The sequence below is a fragment of the Heptranchias perlo genome, chromosome 33 (assembly GCF_035084215.1).
Source record: "Heptranchias perlo isolate sHepPer1 chromosome 33, sHepPer1.hap1, whole genome shotgun sequence".
Taxonomy (NCBI): Eukaryota; Metazoa; Chordata; class Chondrichthyes; order Hexanchiformes; family Hexanchidae; genus Heptranchias; species Heptranchias perlo.
The window spans coordinates 24,264,309-24,283,145 of NC_090357.1; the positions used below are offsets into that span (position 1 = coordinate 24,264,309).

At 40.2% G+C, this 18,837-nt stretch overlaps 1 protein-coding gene across 4 annotated transcripts in view; it reads right to left on the reverse strand.

Moving 5' to 3' along the window:
- Window positions 1-528: 528 nt before the first annotated feature.
- The window catches only part of ccdc15 (coiled-coil domain containing 15), a 34,708-nt gene continuing 16,399 nt past the window's right edge, over window positions 529-18,837 (reverse strand). For all 4 annotated transcript variants that reach the window (XM_067971064.1, XM_067971063.1, XM_067971062.1 and 1 more), the window contains 6 exons: window positions 13,220-13,375; window positions 11,068-11,187; window positions 8,709-8,812; window positions 8,045-8,215; window positions 5,793-5,941; window positions 529-4,257 (listed from right to left, as the gene is read on the reverse strand). In XM_067971064.1, coding sequence (XP_067827165.1) covers window positions 4,139-4,257; window positions 5,793-5,941; window positions 8,045-8,215; window positions 8,709-8,812; window positions 11,068-11,187; window positions 13,220-13,375 — 819 coding nt within the window. In that variant the 3' untranslated portion in view covers window positions 529-4,138. The remainder of the gene's footprint in view (window positions 4,258-5,792; window positions 5,942-8,044; window positions 8,216-8,708; window positions 8,813-11,067; window positions 11,188-13,219; window positions 13,376-18,837) is intronic.

The following is an 18,837-nucleotide window of genomic DNA, read 5'->3' on the forward strand; positions in this document are numbered from 1 at the left end:
CTTTCCCAAGGCAGCGTCAGGCCCCACTGTACTCCCTCCCCACTCCGTTCTCAGAGCTCAGACCCTGTTTCTCCCCCATTCTATTCTCAGACCCTATATCCTCAGTTTATTTTGTACCAGCACTATGACTTTAGATCCACCAGATTAAAAGAAAGGTGGGATACAGTGCTATAGTATCAGATCCATCATTCCCTCCCAAACCAGACCCTAACCCACTACTCCCTCTAAGCTCAGACCCCAGTCTCACTTACATCCCTGGTGCAGCTGATAGTATGCCCCACATGGGCTCTCTATATCTGGCCTTGAACATCTTGGCTCCTTTCTAACCATATGTCCATAACTTTAAAAAAAATTGACAGATTATACGTATACACATATTCAGTAAATTAATAAAGGATACATAAGATATAGTGTGAAGCATAAAGAGAGAAAACAGATTTGCAGAGAGTTGAAGACCACAATAGAAGTACAGTGACAAAGTGTGCAAGAACCAGAGAGAGACTGGAACATAAACAAGGTCACAAAGAATTACACTATGACAGAAACTGTCATAGGAAGAATTTTATTTTTGTCCATAAATAACACCATGGGAGATCAATGAGTTAGTTAAAATTCTTTGTTTTATATGTAACATAAATGCAGTAAATTTTAACCACCCCGCAATACAATTGCTATCTCACTACATCCGTTCTTTCCACTTGTGGAAATAAATCATTCAGATTTCACAGGTCTCCAGTTACTGATTGGTATTACTTAAACACTAGCAGATTTCCCATGGCATAACTCAAGGTGAGTCAGAGGATGTGCAGTTTTATAATAGGGATATTATACATTTATACATCGATTAGATTTAAGATACAATGAATTGTGACTGAATAAGTCAAATTCTGTTTTTATTACATGGTATTGCAATTTTTATTGTTTTGGAGAAAGTCTGAAATCTGCCGAAATAATTCTTCTATGTGGCAGTACTTTGCAGAGTACAGGTATTGAAACACAAGCTCCTGCTACAGCATATGGTGCATCAAACCAGCACAGGCTTGTGTTGTGGTCTACTCTGCATTGACCAGCGCACTAAGGTATGTTTGCCTCAAAACGTTGACCAGACCATTGTAAGGTGGACAAGGAAGAGACAGTTTGTGTGATGGTGCCTCTGTGGTTGGGGCCAGGGGAAATTGCTCCCTGTACCTGAAAAGGGATAGAGTGGGATGTGGCTGTGGACCGGCAGTCAGCATTGGGATTTGGAAGAGGCCGAGGCTATCTTGGGATTGGACTATTTTGTTGGAATCTGTGACAGAATTCACAAGGAGACATCCAAACTGTTTCCTGTTTTTTCCAGGAAACATGCATTAAAGCTGAAAATAGATAAATAACTGGTCCAAAATATGCTTAACAGATAAACATCTCTTGTAAAGTAATGGAAAAATAACTTGTGTTGATAATAGTAGAAAAGAAACTGAAGATGGATCAGGTGGGATGCTCACTGCAGAGGGCACAGGATAATAGCCAGTTTCTTTTTTTTAAAAAAAAGAGACAGGCATCCAGTGATTTTCATCTCTTACGATTTGATTATTGAGTAGACATGGTTCCTGCGTTATGTGGAATACTTTCTTTGAATTTTTTTTTAAAAAGGTGCAGAGGGCTGGAGACACTGTCCTATCATCTCTGGATTCAAATCTAACCTACTAATGGCATGTATATAGCCCACATGGGGAGAGACTATCATCCCTAATCAAATTCATTTCAGCAGCCTCAAGCCTCACAGGCACAGATCCACCAGGAGTGGACACAAATTATCAGTCAGACAGCCCATGATGCCTGATGGTGCAAAATTACCACTGGTCCAGTACAGGGCACTGTTCTGTGGCTTGGGGTCTAAAGGACATTGACCAAGGTCAAAAGAGCTTTTCAGAGCCTCTGCTCAGTGCCAAGTGGGCATTGTTCCTTATTCTATTCCCTCCCTTTTGGCACCTGAGGAAAAGAGCTATCAAATATTTGTAGTCAAAGTCTTTTGGAAGTATAACTTATCATCCTCTTTAGCATATACTCTAAGTACCATGTATATTGTGGAGTAATCAGCTGCACAACATTCCCACATAAACAGAATGGGTTTGCACCATTTAACTGCAACAGTAGAGTCTTTTTTAAAATTCGTTCATGGGATGTGGGCGTCACTGGCGAGGCCAACATTTATTGCCCATCCCTAATTGCCCTTGAGAAGATGGTGGTGAGCTGCCTTCTTGAACCACTGCAGTCTGTGTGGTGAAGGTTCTCTCACAGTGCTGTTAGGAAGGGAGTTCCAGGATTTTGACCCAACGCCAATGAAGAACGGCGATATATTTCCAAGTCGGGATGGTGTGTGACTTGGAGGGGAACGTGCAGGTGGTGTTGTTCCCATGTGCCTGCTGCTCGTCCTTGGTGGTAGAGGTCACGGGTTTGGGAGATGCTGTCATGGAATTCGGATAGAAGTTAATAAAAATGATAGATCATGTAGATCCAAAACATTTGTACTTAATTTTTCTTAACTTTAGTATGTATTTGCAAATAAGTGAATGTTAGGCTGCATTAATCTTCTAGAACCTTTTAGGGCCAGTTCTAACTGCCAGTCTTTTATTTCTTCCCTTCTCTCTTCAAAAGGTCTCCTCCCCCCTCCCCCCATATACCATTCACGACAAAGGGGCCAGACAACAAATTTCCAGGGTTTTAAGTTGCTCAAACAGTCACTAAGAGATGTGCAATGTTTAATAACTCTCAGAATTTCCTGTATTGTACTTAGAGGTAAAATAACAAATGCACCTTTGCCTCAAGAACTACTTGCATTTCACTCTTTCCTTGGCAGTTTGATTATGATCTTACTGTTTAGGGGAGAGGAAGGGGGACAAAGTCAGTTTTTGAAATTACAGCAGATCTCATTCATGCATTTTTAAAAAAATTACAAATGCCTCTACTTAAGTAGGAAGACTTTATACACAGAAAATGTAAATGAATTCAAGGTCGAAGTAGCAATCTTCTGATTGAAAATAAGCTTATGTATTATTAGCTATAATATTCTCTATAATTAGCAAGACATTTTAAAAATGACTTTATTGAAATCAATGAATTGCATTGATATATATAAACCACAAATTTTCACATCTTAGACAAGGTATTGCACATAAAATGAAACCAGCAGCACAAATCAAAATATAGGTCTATGCTTTACTCAAATTATTCTCATTTTATTTATTGGTCAGACTAATAGACTCTAAGAAAAGGGCATCTTAGTACCGTTACTGGTAGCCCTACCATTAAAAAAGACAAATAAAACAAACAGCACCAGAAAAAAAATTGAAGAGCAGTGGACAGCTTAATTTGCCATTTGTTATCTTAGATTTAGTCACCCGGAAGATTTCACACCATAAGATGGAATGCTTTATTATTAGCTTAGTTGTTGCTGTCAAAGGCACAGGGTTCTTTTACAAACGTAGTGTAGCAGTATGCCTAAGAATCTGTGTGGACTTTTAAAGAAAGGCAAACTACAGGAAGTGGACAACTGCTATGTATATAAAAAGCAGAATGATATCTTTCCTCTCCTTTTTCCACATACTCCCCCAGGCAAAAGAATATAGGCTGGTATTTACTCTGGGTTAGCCTGAGATGAAATTTACCTGGAGATTCCTGGTCTTAGTTAATTATCAGCACATCCTTCCCCCAAAACTAGACATCTCCCCATGAGGAGCTCCATTTACAGGGCCCAGTGAGAATGGGGGAAAAAAAAAAGTCAACAAAAAGGGAGTGATTTGAAGTAATAGGCAACGGTAAGACTTGAAATTTGGAAGCTAAGCTGTCCTTCACTAAAACCTAGACTTAGCCAATTTATAAATCACTATTTTTTTTCCTTTAAAATGATCTCCTTTGGAGATTTTAAAAAATTTTACCGAATCTTTTGTCTTCAATTAGAGAATTCAGAAAAATGATAAAATATTTTTCAAAGTCAATCTCATACAGTTAAATAAAAACACAATACAAATAATATCAAACACAGCACTTGTTATTAAAAAGGCACTCATACATTTTCTGTCCACACATCTCTACAAATTGGAGTCTTTTCAGTGAAGATTTATTGCTGGAGTGAATCCAGCTTCCCAGAGTAGGTGAGTTATTTCCTGGCTGAACACAAATGCACTGATGCGATCTTCTTCATTGAGGTACGATTTCTATAGTGTCCGTCCCAAGCATCACATGAAGATAATACAGATTGCAGTGCTCTGGCATATGCTGTGGAGGGGGGGAGGGGGGGGGCAGGGAAAGAGACAAAATGTGGCACAAATATACATTGAAACCTGTCTTTTACATCAGTTTGATTATACAGCTATCCTTTTGTAAGCACTTGGTTTCAGATGTCTGAAATTGTTTTCAAATTATGCAGAATGCATATTTGACTTAGAATGACCCAATAATTAACTACACATTATTGCTCCATAAGCCTGCAGTAATGGTCAATCCTGTTCATCATGCACTGAGGGCATGGATCACATTGATAGCCAGTGTCTCTACAAGCAATTTTTTTCTAGCACCCATCATGTAAAATATGTCATCTTGATTGTCCAAGTACCTTCAAAAGTGGTAATCTAATGTTAGGGTGCAAATGGCTGTCATCACAATAAGAGTGAAGTGTCCTATGAGCCCCATAGGAAAATTGGCCCTCTAGACACACTGGAGGCATTCTGTGAAAGAGAAAAGTCGATCCTTGATTGCTGGGAAATCTTGATTCAGAAATTACAGCAATTTCAAGAAGGTCTCCAAAAGCTAAGGGATAGTTTAATAGTGAAAGTTGGAAGCTTTACAAAGGTTAATTGTTTAATTGAACTGCTGTAAAATCTACAAAATGTATCACAACTCTTAATAGCTTAAGTTTTTGCACTCAGACAACTGCAGTATAACAGTAGAGAATTAATGTGCTAAAGCTAGGGAGAGAAGACAACCAAAGATGACAACAATAGCCGACTCATTGCCACAGGTGTCTCGAGGGGTGTACCTGGAGTGTCCCGGAGGAAGACAGAGCTGCTCAACACGACTGCAGCCAACCTACTACAGGAGGAGAGGCTGTGTAGCTTCCTCTCAGGTCATAAAAGGAACTGCCTCAATATTGGAAGTTTACCAATGATATGTTTAAAAAGACTGTAAAACTAACCTTGCTAAACTATACTGTAATCTTGATCATTGAATGTCACTAATATTAAGCAAAACTCAGTTATGGCTGCAGTTCTGTGCATACTTATCCAATTATTTTACAGTGATCATTAATGCTTAGCTTGTGATGATGTTGCATCACCGTAAATGTTGTTAAATAAAGTAGTGCTAGTTAATCCAGCTGTGTAATTTAATCTTTAATGACTCTGGCAAGGAGTTAAGTTACAGTTCACTCAATGCTTACTATGTTCCTGTTGTGATTGATTTGGTTTGGTTAACTATTAATATAATTTGGACTGGGGTATATGGGATTGTCCAAAGAGGCAATTTAAGCATCTTATAAACTGTGAAAAAGCAGACCCCAATCCAACCTTTCAACATTTACCTGTTAAGAAAAATGGGGGTGGGGCAATTCAGTTGATACTTTTAAATTTAAATAACATATTGCATCCAGAAATCCCAATATTTTGTTCATGTTTTGCAGGGTTCAGCATTTATCTATCTCACAACCCTTTGATCAGATAACTATTGCGATCACTTGTAAGTATTCACTGTTCTATACTAAGCATTTAGAAGAAACAAATATTATTCCAATAGGCTTTATCATCCAGTTTATGTACCTTTGGGGTTTTTATAGAAGACACAGTTGTTTGCACAGGTGTCTGGATGGGAGTCCCAGAAATTGGATCCACAGCAGCAGAGTGGAGGCAGATCTGTGTTTTGCAATTTAATCTTCTCCATCATCTGTGCTCTTAAGGCTTCTATATATCTGCAACAAATTGAAGATGGCAAAAAAAGCTGAGTCGAAGCAGCCAGATTCATTTGGCTAGAAGAAAAAGTGTAATCCATATTAGTGATGATATGGTTACAGTGCTCAACTCAAACTTGTCTAAAACTAATCTATATATTCAATTGTACTAATCAGTTTTGTCTGGAATCTGAGTTTTCTACCCCCACTTTCACCTTCTCCTATTAATTCAGGGCCAGTGAACAGTGTTGAACAGATCAGCAGTGCTGCTCAGCAGTCATCGGAACTTTAAACAGTTTATCAGTAGACAGCTGATCAGTTACTCAGCCCCTCCTCCCTGATGTACCGCTCATCTGTTTAAAAAGAGAGATAAAGCTGAAAATAACAGAAAACACGAACTATATTGCTGAGAGATGTCGGCGATGTCCCCAGTGGCACCCTGGAAGGATGCGGAGAAGTTGTTGAGGGCAGTGGTGACTTTGACAGCGACAGGTAAGAAGATGGTGCTTGGGCCAGCCGGGAGCAGCTCGCCATAAAGGAGGCTGCAGATGTACACGACTACATGTCGAGTGACTCTGAGCCTCTGTGCACTGCTGCTCAGAGAGGTCCAGGAAGCTGAGCCTCGGTCTGTGGACCCTGTGGCGAGGATAGTGCCCTCTGCGACGCATCTCTCTCTGCGGTTGCCCTCCCTCCTGCTGTGCAGGTGGATGTGTCACAGCACTGTGCTGTGGAGCTCCACGTGTCAGAGGTGGACGGCGAGGCTGGTGATGCTGTTCGCTCTCTGAGGAGGTCATATCTGCAGCTAAGGCGGCCCCCATCCGGAAGATGTACATCTGAAGGGGTCCGCAAGGTAGGTACATGTGTCTGGACACCGGAGGAAGTGTGCAAGTTGGTGAATTTTATTGTTAGGAAGAGGGTGGTGGAGGCCAAACTTTGTCCGAAGTGACAGAGTGGCCTCCTGCAATGAGTGAGGGTCTCCCTCCAACACCTGTCAAATGGACCTTTGCAGCTGCCACAGGCTGATGGCTGCAACACGTCCATTTGAACTGGGAGTGTTACCCCCAGTATGGGAAACAGTCCCAGTTGTTTGTAAAATCCCAACCCTCCTAAAATATCTCGTTAATCAGTTCTGTAAACGACCTAAAATACCAAAATAAATACCTTAAGTGGCACCCTGCCGGCTTTAATTGCCGGCGGGAGTCCCACATGCGGAGGCTGCGCGCGCGTCAGCGCGAAACCCGGAAGTGGGCGGGTTGGAGCTGGGCTCCCGACCCGCCCTGGGAATCCCCGATTTTCGTGGCCCTCCCCGCCAGGAACGTACCCGATCGCGGGTGCTAAAATCGACCCCCAAGTCTCTGTTTCAACACTCACATTTTGTTACACCTTCCACTGACAATCCACATGTTTCTGCATAAATTAATACAACTCCATATAATGTGAATTTTATTGAGCTTCTTCCCTTATCAATACTTTAGATTTAAATGAGTTTTTTTTCTGTAGACCGGTACAACTCCCCAACTTTGTTATCTTATCGATAATTTCACTCTTGTTGCTATTCTACCAAGTGAAACTTCTAACTATAAATATGTACAATTCCATACCAATCTCCTGCTTCTGAAAATGATAGTTGTAGATGTTTTCCTTCTGCAGAACTTATCAACTAATTAAACTTCTCTGCAGTATGCACTGGAATATCTTTTAATTAGGTTTACTGACTAACTGACCACTGATTTAAGGTCAGTCTTAATTAAACAATTCAGCGTCACTGCATCTAAATTGATTTGTACTTCCTCAAGTAACAGGCAAAAGCTAAATATAAAGATAAATCAATAACAGTATAACATTGGCAGGCTTCAGAGCAATCTGATTAACCCTTTCCTTACACTGTGACTCTGTTATTGAACTGATTAGGCAGGTCTGAATATCTCCAAATCAGTTCTCTGGCAAGAACACCCGTCAACGCACTATCAGAAATATTTATTTCAAACTATGAACAAAGTATATATCTTGCATTAATAGAGGTGTGAAGTGAAGATTAATTTAATCTCAGGATTTCCTTCCTCCCCTTCCCTGCATACCTATAAAACACCCTATGCCACGTGAAAACCAGAATATTCAACATACCTGGTAATCTCTCTGTTTCGTTGGGCTTTGTCTTCATCAGCTCTCTTCTGTCTTTCCTCTTCCTTCAACTGAGCACTCCTTCCACTTTCAGTCACTAGCTCTCTCTGACGAGTTAGCTCAATCATCCTTTTCTCTTCCGCTTCCCTTAGTTTTTCCTTCTCCTCCTTAATTCTGAGTAAAAATTTTAAAGAAACATGAATTGAGATAAAGACAAAGATTAAAGGTCAAGTTGGGTATAATATGAGCATGAATAAGCTGAGCCAATGTGAAACTCACGATATCTACAGGCATGGCACAATCTAAGATCCATCGTCACTTTTTTGTTTTCCTACATATCATTGCATTCCAAAAAGTCATTCACCATGTGAAGAACTCAGACATTTCGACAACGTAATAAAATGCTTTACAAATGTAAGTCTTTCTATTGACTGCAGTGCCTGCTTGTGACAAATTTATTAACATGAACAGTCCTCTACCAGTGTTCAGATAGTAAGAATTTCATTTTTGAGTGTGCACTATTAAATATTTTTAGCAGGAGCCAAATATTCTGTGGCAAATTCTAATGAAGACAGCAGCATGACTAGCACAGGATACAGTTTTCCAAGTTGAAGCAGCAATTAAATTGCTGAGTTTCAGCACTGTCTCAACTAAATGTATCACTTACTTTGCTATTCTCTTCTCGTGCTCTTGCTGGCGCCGCTGTTCTTTGACTTGCTCTCGTTCAATGTCCATGAAGAGGCGCCGGTACATCAAATATTGGTTACCTCGCTGAGGGAAAAAAACCAATCCAGGAATACATTACTCTAGTATTTTCTAGAACAACAACAACTACTTGCATTTATACAGCATCTTTAACGTAGTAAAACGCCCCAAGCGGTTCACAGAAGTGTTATCAAACAAAATTTTACACCAAGCCACATAAGGAGGTATTAGGACAGATGACCAAAGCTTGGTCAAGGATGTAGGTTTTAAGGAGCATCTTAAAGGAGGAGTGAGAGGTAGCGAGGCAGAGAGGTTTAGGGAGGGAATTCAAGAGCTTAGGGCCTAGGTAGCTGAAGGTACAGCCGCCAATGGTGGAGACATTAAAATTAGGGATGTGCAAGAGGCATGAATTGGCGTAGCACAGAGATCTCAGAGGGTTGTAGGAGGTTACAGAGATAGGGAGGGGCGAGGCCATGAAGGGATTTGAAAACAAGCATGAGAATTTTAAAATCGAGGCGTTCCTGGACCGGGAACAATCTTAGGTCAACGAGCACAGGGGTGATGGGAGAAAGGGACTTGGGTGCGAGTTAGGATACGGGCAGCAGAGTTTTGGATGAGCTCAAGTTTATGGAGGGTGGAAGATGGGAGGCCAGCCAGGAGACTACTGGAATAGTCCAGCCTGGAGATAACAAAGACATGGATGAGGGTTTCAGCAGCAGATGAGCTGAGGCAGGGGCAGAGACAAGTGATGTTACTCAGGTGGAAGTAGGCATTCTTGGTGACGGAGCAGATATGTGGTCGGGAGCTAAAAGCAGGGTCAAATAGGATGGCAAGGTTGAGAATGGTTCAGCCTCAGGCAGTGGCCAGGGAGAGGGATGGAGTCAGTGGCTAGGGAACGGAGTTTACAGCAGGGGCCAAAGACAATGGCTTCGGTCTTCCCAATATTTAGTTGGAGGAAATATGTTGGACAAGCAAAGTGACAAATGAGAGACAGTGGAGTGGTCAAGGGTGGTGGTTGTGAGGTACAGCTGGGTGTCGTCAGCGTACAGGTGGAATGTGACATTGTGTTTTCGGATGATGTCGCCGAGGGGCAGCACGTAGATGAGAAATGTTCTAGTACTCTAATAATCCGCAGAGTATGTTGTAAGTTGGATAGCTAGGTGGTGAAGGATAGAATACTAGAGCCTGGTCTTCAGTTGCTTTCAAGCCTTTATTAACAGAGCTACAAATTACACCCACACCACACCCTAGATCAGCTCTCATAAATGGATACGAGAGTTCCCAACTGATACAAAACACCTGAATACAACACTAATTGATATAAATCATTTGGATACAATTAACATGAAGTACATGAAGCTTGGTTATGAGAGGCAACCAGAGCTGCTACAAATGGTTGCCCTTTTGAAAGTTCAACGTGCCACCACATTAAACAGGTTCTTGGCCCATTTTCATGATTAGAAAGCATGTGCAGCATTGAGGTGGCTCAACATTATTTATTGAAACAAACGACAACTGGAGTTTTGGCAGCTTATGCAAAACGGCAGCGCAACTTATAGTCATCTTATAACCTGGTTTCCTTTTCTGGGATTTGTTTTATTTGGTAATGAATAAAAAAATTCCAGTGAATTCCAACAGGTTATTTGACTGCAGGGGGACATTACAGCTAAGCCTATTTCAGCTGAGCTGAGTCCTCACTGGATGTCTACACATGTGTATTTCGAGCTAAGGTCACTGGATACAATCAGGAACTGGAACTCTGACCTTTCTCTAACCCAAGGATGCTGAGGCCAATTGTAGTAGCCTTACCACCACTCAGGCTCAGATTAACTAACTCTGCACAGACTGAGAACTGAAGCAGGGACCTTCTCTGCTTAGCTACTCACTGGATAAAGTCTCAGCCATCAGGTGAGCACCTACATAGTTACTAAAAACTTCACGTATACGTCACATAAGATGAAAAAAAGCTAACAACAGACTGTCCTCCACGATTGCAATAAAAATCCAAGTGCCCCACACCAAATTTTTTTGCACTTTTACTGGATCTTCGAGTTGAAATTTTGTATTTGCTATACACCTTCTACATTCAAAAAGAGCAGGGTGCAAGCTATTAGAAGGCATGCAAGAGTGACCCAGTAGAGGAGACTTCACTGATTTTGCTTCCCCATCCTCCCAATAGTAAATGTTTGCTCTCTGTCGGCCAACCTTCCTTCTTCCCCTTCTATTAAAAAAGGTCAAATTTGATGCTTGAGATGGACCAAAAATATCTGTGGGTCATCACCCGAGATTTAGTTTAACTTATCTAAGTGGAGAGAACTTACCCGTTTCTTACTCTCTTCCTGATCCACACCAGGCCGCAAAATGAGTGCTGCCTTATAGTCAGTACTGAACCCTAGGCAGGAACCTGTGGGGTAGGGCTCACGATAAAGTCGACTACATGGCTGAAACAACAATTTATATACACACAGAATTAGATCACAGTTTACAGCGAGGAACTCAGAACCAAAAACGCAGTAAGTTACAAATTCATGCAAATTTGATTCATTCGTGTGCATGTTTTAAATCTTTTTCTGGAATATGCACATTTAAGTCTGTTTACTTTCCAATTAGTTCAAAGTTGTGTTATTCAAATTATCTAACTGAATTTTTTTAAGCACTAAATTCCCATTTTGCTGTTATTTATATTTCTTAATTCAAATTACTGGATAATTTGAAATATTTTAGTACAAAAGACAACTGAGTTATCAACAGCAGGTTGTGACAGGATTAGTTTCAAAAAGATTCCCTAAAATCTTTTCAGTTAATTTAAAACACAGATTGATTAGGTTTGAAAAATATACTGGCTTCAGGTGAAATGTGGCAGTGAATAGATTATAGTTAGTATGCAAAAAATTAAGATATACATAAATATGGAAACTTTGTCCTGGGTTCAATAGGAAAGAACAGGAAATGGTTTGATATGTTGCAATTCTACACTTGGCCTGAGTAGGTTGCGTATTGAATCTAAAATTAAAAGACAGACAGTTCCTACCATGCTAAAAAATGTGTTTGACGAGGCAGTCATTCATTTTAGTCACAAGCACTAAGTATTTTCAGTATCCAATGCTGAATAGGTCTGTCAATATCCCAACCTGCATGTGAAGCGATCACAAAACTTATCAGCAGCTTATTGTTTGAATAGTGCAAACCATGACCATAGCATTTAGGGTTTAGCTACCACAAGCTCTCAAAAATCAAGATACATTTTTTGAAAGTTTTCTAAGTAACACGTGCTAATGACACCTATAGAGAACTGACTTGGAGAAGTTTCTGACTATGCAAGTTAGCAAAATTAAGGAAACCACTATCCAGGGACAGGACGTCAATTAAAAAAGGTTAGAATCCATGCATGTTCATTAAATTGATAAATTGTTTTTACACAGGTACTTACTGTCTATTTATGGTCCCCAGTATCTCCGCCTATTTGTAAACAGTCATGAGAAATTGTCACTTATGCCCAACCATATTGGAAGATACTTCTTAAACAGAATTTTTATGGTTTTCAAGGTGAATTATGTCAGTGCTGGTGAACTGAACACGTTTCCACTTTCTGAACCCACTGACCGCATTAAGAATTCCCACATCGGGTTTAGTGCAGATGCAGAGTAAAGCTCCTTATACACTGTCCCAAACATGTGCCTTAACCCAAAAGCATCTCTAAAGATCCCAGTATAATAGTTCCATTTCCCATTATCTGGCCTCGAGGAAGACAGTCCTAACCCAGAAACAATAGGTGCTGTGTCAATGGCAGTCTTATGCTATGGGTCAATTCGCACTAGGACAGGACTAAGATTGCCGTAACCCATTTCACGTTTGATCCATGCAGCCAGCAGACAGACTTTCATTCTCATTAGTCTGGGCTGAATTAGAACCCAGGTCCCAGAGGTGAACAGTATGCTAACACAATGAAATCAACCATTACAGGATATTTATTGAGGCTCAAATCAAGTTTTACTAAAATATTGGTACATAGTTATCTTAGCTAAGACGATCACATGGCTGAACAGATGTTGGTGAGGTTGTTAAAATCAGTCAGGTGGTGACATGTTGCACCAACTTCATGCAAGAGGGCTACCTGGGAGGATTTTATGCCAGAGGAAGTAGTTCCAACACTTCCATCATCCCTTAAAATGATACTGGCAGAAGGCACAGTGAGGGTCAATCTACCCTTTCAGAATTCAAGATACTAAGTTTGGGAGGCAACAGAATTTTTTTTAAATTAAGAGGGAGAAGAAACTTAAACTAACAGATTAAAAATTAGATGTAGAGTCAGTTTGATAATAGTATGTGAAAGCTGCAAGTGGTTTTAAAGAAATAGTATTTTTCACCTATTAAAATGTTAAATATATGATTTTAAAATCAATGTAAGTAGATTCTGCTTTGCTGCTTGCTACAACATAGTTTAGAACAACAACGTGGAAATACAAGTCGAACCTTTTCATGTTCTAGCCCAGGCTGGAAAGTAACATGTTTCCCACCCATCAATTTCTGCGGCTGTTCCTGCAACTCTGCAGGCAGGTCATGCTGGCCTTCTAAACACATGAAATCTTCCTCGATGTTTAGATGTGTCTCTCTTCTGGATACAGGGTTCTGAAAAAGGAGAAATACCCTCAATCACAGACTTAGTCAGAAGGCCACCCTGCTGTCTGTTTAGCAAGGGAACAGGCTATTTTAGATCTTGTATTATGTAATGAGATAGGGTTAATTAGCATGGGATCCTTTGGGGAAGAGTGATCAGAATATGCTAGTATTTCACATTGAGTTTGAGTGACGTACTTAAGACAGAAACTAGAGACCTAAACTTAAATAAAACCAATTACATAGTCAACTCGCCCCTTATTCCTAAGGTAGATTGGGAAATCAAATTAAAGGGTACGATGGTTGAAAAGCAATGGCAAACATTTAAAAACATGTCAATATTCTCAACAAATATACATTCCATTGAAAAATAAAAACTCCATGGGAAAAGTGATGCATCCATGGCTAACTAATGAAGTTAAGGATAGTATTATGTATAGGATCTAAAAGAGGCCTATAATGTTGCCAAGAAGAGTAGTAAGCCTGGGGATTGGGAGAGTTTTAGAAACCAGCAAAGGACGACCAGAAAATTGATAAATAGGGAGAAAATAGATAGATAAATAGGGAGAAAATAGATAGATAAATAGGGAGAAAATAGGATATGAAAGTAAACTAGCAAGAAATATAAAAAAGGATTGCAAGAGCTTCTACAAGTATGTAAAAAGGGAGAGTTGCAAAAGTAAACGTTGGTCCCTTAGAGGCTGAGACTGGAGAAATTATAATGGGGAAATCATGAGGTGGCAGATGTGTTAAATAAATATTTTGTATGTACCTTCACAGTAGAAGACACAAAAACCATACCAGAAATAGTGGAAACAAGGATCTAATGAGACTGAGGAGCTTAAAGCAATTAATATCAGTAGAGAAAAAGTAGTGGAGAAACTAATGGGACTAAAAGCCAATAAATCCCCTGGATCTGATGGCCTACATCTAAAAGAGGTGGCTGCAGAGATAGTGGATGCATTGGTTATGATCTTCCAAAATTCTCTAGATTCTAGAACACTCCCAGTGGATTGGAAGGTAGCAAATGTGACCCTGCTATTCAAGAAAGGAGGGAGGGAAAACAGGGAACTACAGGCTAGTTAGCCTGACATCAGTCGTCGGGAAAATGCTGGAATCCATTATTAAGGAAGTGGTAAAACATCATATGATTAGATAGAGTCAACATGGTTTTATGAAAGGGAAATCATGTTTGACAAATTTAGAGATTTTTGAGGATGTAACTAGCAGGGTAGATGAAAGGGACCCAGTGGATGTTGTATATTTGGATTTTCAAAAGGCATTCGATAAGGTGCCACAAAAAAGGTTCTTACACAAGATAAGGGCTCATGGGGTTAGGGGTGACATTTTAGCATAAATAGTGAATTGGATAACGGACAGAAAACAGAGAGAAGGGATAAACGGGTCATTTTCAGGTTGGCAGGCTGTACCTAGTGGGGGTGCAGGAAGGATCAGTGCTTGGGCCGCAGCTATTTACAATCTATATTAATGACTTAGATGAAGGGACTGAGTATAATGTATCCAAATTTGCTGACGATACAAAGCTAGGAGAGAAAGTAAGCTGTGAGGAGGACACAAAGTCTGCAAAGGGATATAAATAGGTTAAATGAGTGGGCAAGAAGGTGGCAGATGGAGTATAATGTGGGGAAATGTGAGGTTATTCACTTTGGTAGGAAGAATAGAAAAACGGAATATTTTTTAAATGCTAAGAAACTATTAAATGTTGGTTTCAGAGAGACTTGGGTGTCCTCGTACAAGAAACACAAAAAGTTAGCATGCAGGTATAGCAAGCAATTCGGAAAGCAAATGGCATGTTGGCCTTCATTGCAAGGGGGTTGGAATACAAGAGTAAGGAAGTCTTACTACAATTGTACAGGGCTTTGGTGAGACCTCACCTGGAGTACAGTGTACAATTTTGGTCTCCTTATCCAAGGAAGGATATACTTGCCTTAAAAGGCAGTGCAACGAAGGTTCATTAGATTAATTCCTGGGATGAGAGGGTTGTCCTATGAAAAGAGGTAGAACAGAATGGGCCTATACTCTCTGGAGTTTAGAAGAATGAGAGGTGATCTCATTAAAACATGTCATATTAGGAGGGGGCTTGACAGGGTAGATGCTGAGAGGCTGTTTCCCAGGGTTGGAGAGTCTAGAAGTAGGAGGCATAGTCGCAGGATAAGGGGTCAGCCATTTAAGACTGAGATGAGGAGGAATTCCTTCACTCAAGAGGGTTGTGAATCTTTGGAATTCTCTACCCCAGAGGGCTGTGGATGCTGAGTTGTTGATTATATTCAAGGCTGAGATAGATAGATTTTTGGACTCTAGGGGAATCAAGGGATATGGGAATCGGGCGGGAAAGTGGAGATGAGGTCAAAGATCAGCCATGATCCTAATGAATGTCAGAGCAGGCTAGAGGGGCTACTTGGCCCTCTCCTGCTCCTATTTCTTATGTTCATATGTTCTTAACCCCTTTACAAGGTTCTTACCACCACAGAATTTAGAAAGAACTTGAAAGCAGCTATTGAATCAGTGTGGTAAACCAGCATCTCTAGCTGCAGCAGTGTAACAGATGCAGCAATGACCCATTTCAAAAGGGAACTGGATATATACTCAAAGGGCAAAAATTTGCAGGGCTATGGGGAAAGAGCAGGGGAGTGGGACTAATTGAATAGATCTTTCAAACAGCCGGCACAGGCATGATGGGTCAAATGGCCTCCTCCTGTGCTGTATCATTCTATGATAAGCAGTAGCCAGTAATAACAAAATATATCAATGGCTTTCTTCAAAAGACCATGTACAATCTGCACTGCTGAGGACTTCTCCAACTACTTTAGTTAACCACAGAACATGTTAGATTTCATAGTTAGTAAAACTGAAATTTCTCTCTAATCCCTAAGGCATCTAAACAAGTCTCCAGGACATTAAGTACTACAACTCATTTTATCCAACCCTGACTGGTTTCTTTGTAGATAAAGCTGCCATGCTTCCAGTTAGACTGGACCCACAAGTGTTCCATTCACTTGATTATTCCTAGGTCTATACATATTTATAACTTTCAATCCCACTCAACTGCATATTTATGTAAAATACCTCAGTACCTCCAGAATCAGGGTAGGCAAGGGAGTAGGAGGAGGAAATCAGCCAAGTTTCTCCAGTGGCAAAATGGTATTAAATGCTATTTGTAATAATAATTTGTAATAATTGTCATAAAAAGCACTTTTATAAATAACAGAGAAAATATCACCTGAGTGCTTTATTTAGTGATCCCTGCTGGAAAGTGCACGTGTGGATATTAAAGAATAAGGTTGAGTTGTGCTGTGATGGTTAGCAGAGTCAAATAGCCTAACATTCAATGTCTGGACTTGCACATGAATAGCCACTTGGACATGCTATGGGACAGACACCATAGTATGAGCCAGTGCCTTCAGGGAAGGTGGGGAGAAAAATTTGATTAAAAAAAATTCCAGTCTCCAGAACACCATAACTATTTGAATGCAGGCGGAATTACAACCATTGATTTCAGGTTTCTAGCTAAACCCTGTTTGAAACTTAAGCCACCCTGCAGTTTCGTAACCTAAAAGTGCAGTTAGTTCAACCACATTATGCAGTTATGAGTCATAAGTAACTGATGTAATAGCAAAATCTACGTAAATATTAAATTTATATTTATTTTAATTGTAAAATTATTTAAATTGTCTATCAATAATTAAATGGCTTAATACTTTGATTCCTAATTAAATGAATTAACATTTTGCAACACAAACTTTTTAAAGTTTGTTTGTAACACCACTGTATTGGCCTCTCCCATTGTTACCACGTTTTATTTTCAGGGATCAAGGAGTTAAATCATACCACACTTTGATTCATGGTCAGAATATTCAGCAATAATATCAGGCATGACCTGATGGAGAGCTACAAGATTCCAAAAGGGTTTGATAGGGTAGGCGTAGAAATTGTTTCCACGTGCAGAGGACACCAGCACTAGGGGCCATAAATATATGATAGTCACTAATAAATTCAATAGGGAATTCAGGAGAAACTTCTTTACCCAGAGTGGTTAGAATGTAGAACTCGCTACCATAACGAGTGGTTGAGGCGACTAGCACAAGATGCATTTAAGGGAAAGCTAGATAAACACATTAGGGAGAAAGGAATAGAAGGGTATGCTGATAGGCTTAAATGAAGAAAGGAAGGAGGAAGCTCATGTGGAGCATAAACACCGGCATAGACCTGTTAAGCCGAATGGCCTGTTTCTGTCCCGTACATTCTATGTAATTCCTGCAGTGCATTCCAATTTTGTTCAAGTACAGTGTTCTCCCCCACCTCAGAAAGTAAGCAGAATTGCATTGTATGTAGTGTAGCTTTCAGCACTTGTGTGACCTATACCATAGGAGACAAACATCAATGAAGAATAACATTTTGCAGCACCTGATTGACCTTCTCTAAATATCAAATACAAATGTAAAAGAAGCTTTTAATGTACAACTAAAGCTGCTGTTTAATTGAAACACTTGACATTCAATTAATGGACCTTATGAAGAATTGATGCCTGAGCAAATGTTCACTATAAATATTCCAACAGAATAGTACTGCACAAAATGTATTCTAACTGCTCCCCTATTTTTCATGGGTATGTTTTTGAAAAAACTTGCACAAGTGTATATCAATGAAGAATAGAATCATAGAACGGTTCCAGCACAGAAGGCGGCCATTCGAGCTGGTGCCGGCTCTCTGCAAGAGCAGTCCAGTTAGTCCTACTCCCCCGTCCTTTCCCCGTAGCCCTGCAAATTTTTTCCCCTTCGAGAACTTATCCAATTCCCTTTTGAAAGTCACGATTGAATCTGCTTCCACCACCCTTTCAGGTGCATTCCAGAACATAACCACTCGCTGTGTAGAAAAGTTTTTCCTTATGTCGCCTTTGGTTCTTTTGCCAATCGCCTTAAATCAGTGTTCTCTGGTTCTCGACACTTCCTCCAACGGGAACAGTTTCGCTCTATCAACTCTGTCTAGACCCCCTCATGATTTTGAACACCTCTATCAAATCTCCTCTGCTTTAAGAAGAACAACCCCAGCTTCTCCAGTCTATCCACGTAACTGAAGGCCTTCATCCCTGAAACCATTCGAGTAAATCTTTTCTGTACCCTCGCTAAGGCCTTGACATCCTTCCTAAACTGCGGTGCCCAAAATTGGACATAATCCTCCAGTTGTGGCCGAACCAGTGTTTTATAAAAGTCCAACATAACCTCCTTGCTTTTGTACTCCATGCCCCTATTTATAAAGCCCAGGATCCTGTATGTTTTTTTGTTTAAAACTGCTTTCTCAACCTGGCCTGCCACCTTCAACGACCTGTGCACATATACTCCCAGGTCTCTTTGTTCCTGCACTCCCTTTAGAATTGTACCCTTTAGTTTATATTGCCTCTCCTCCTCCTACCAAAATGTATCATTTCGCACTTCTCTGCATTAAATTTCATCTGC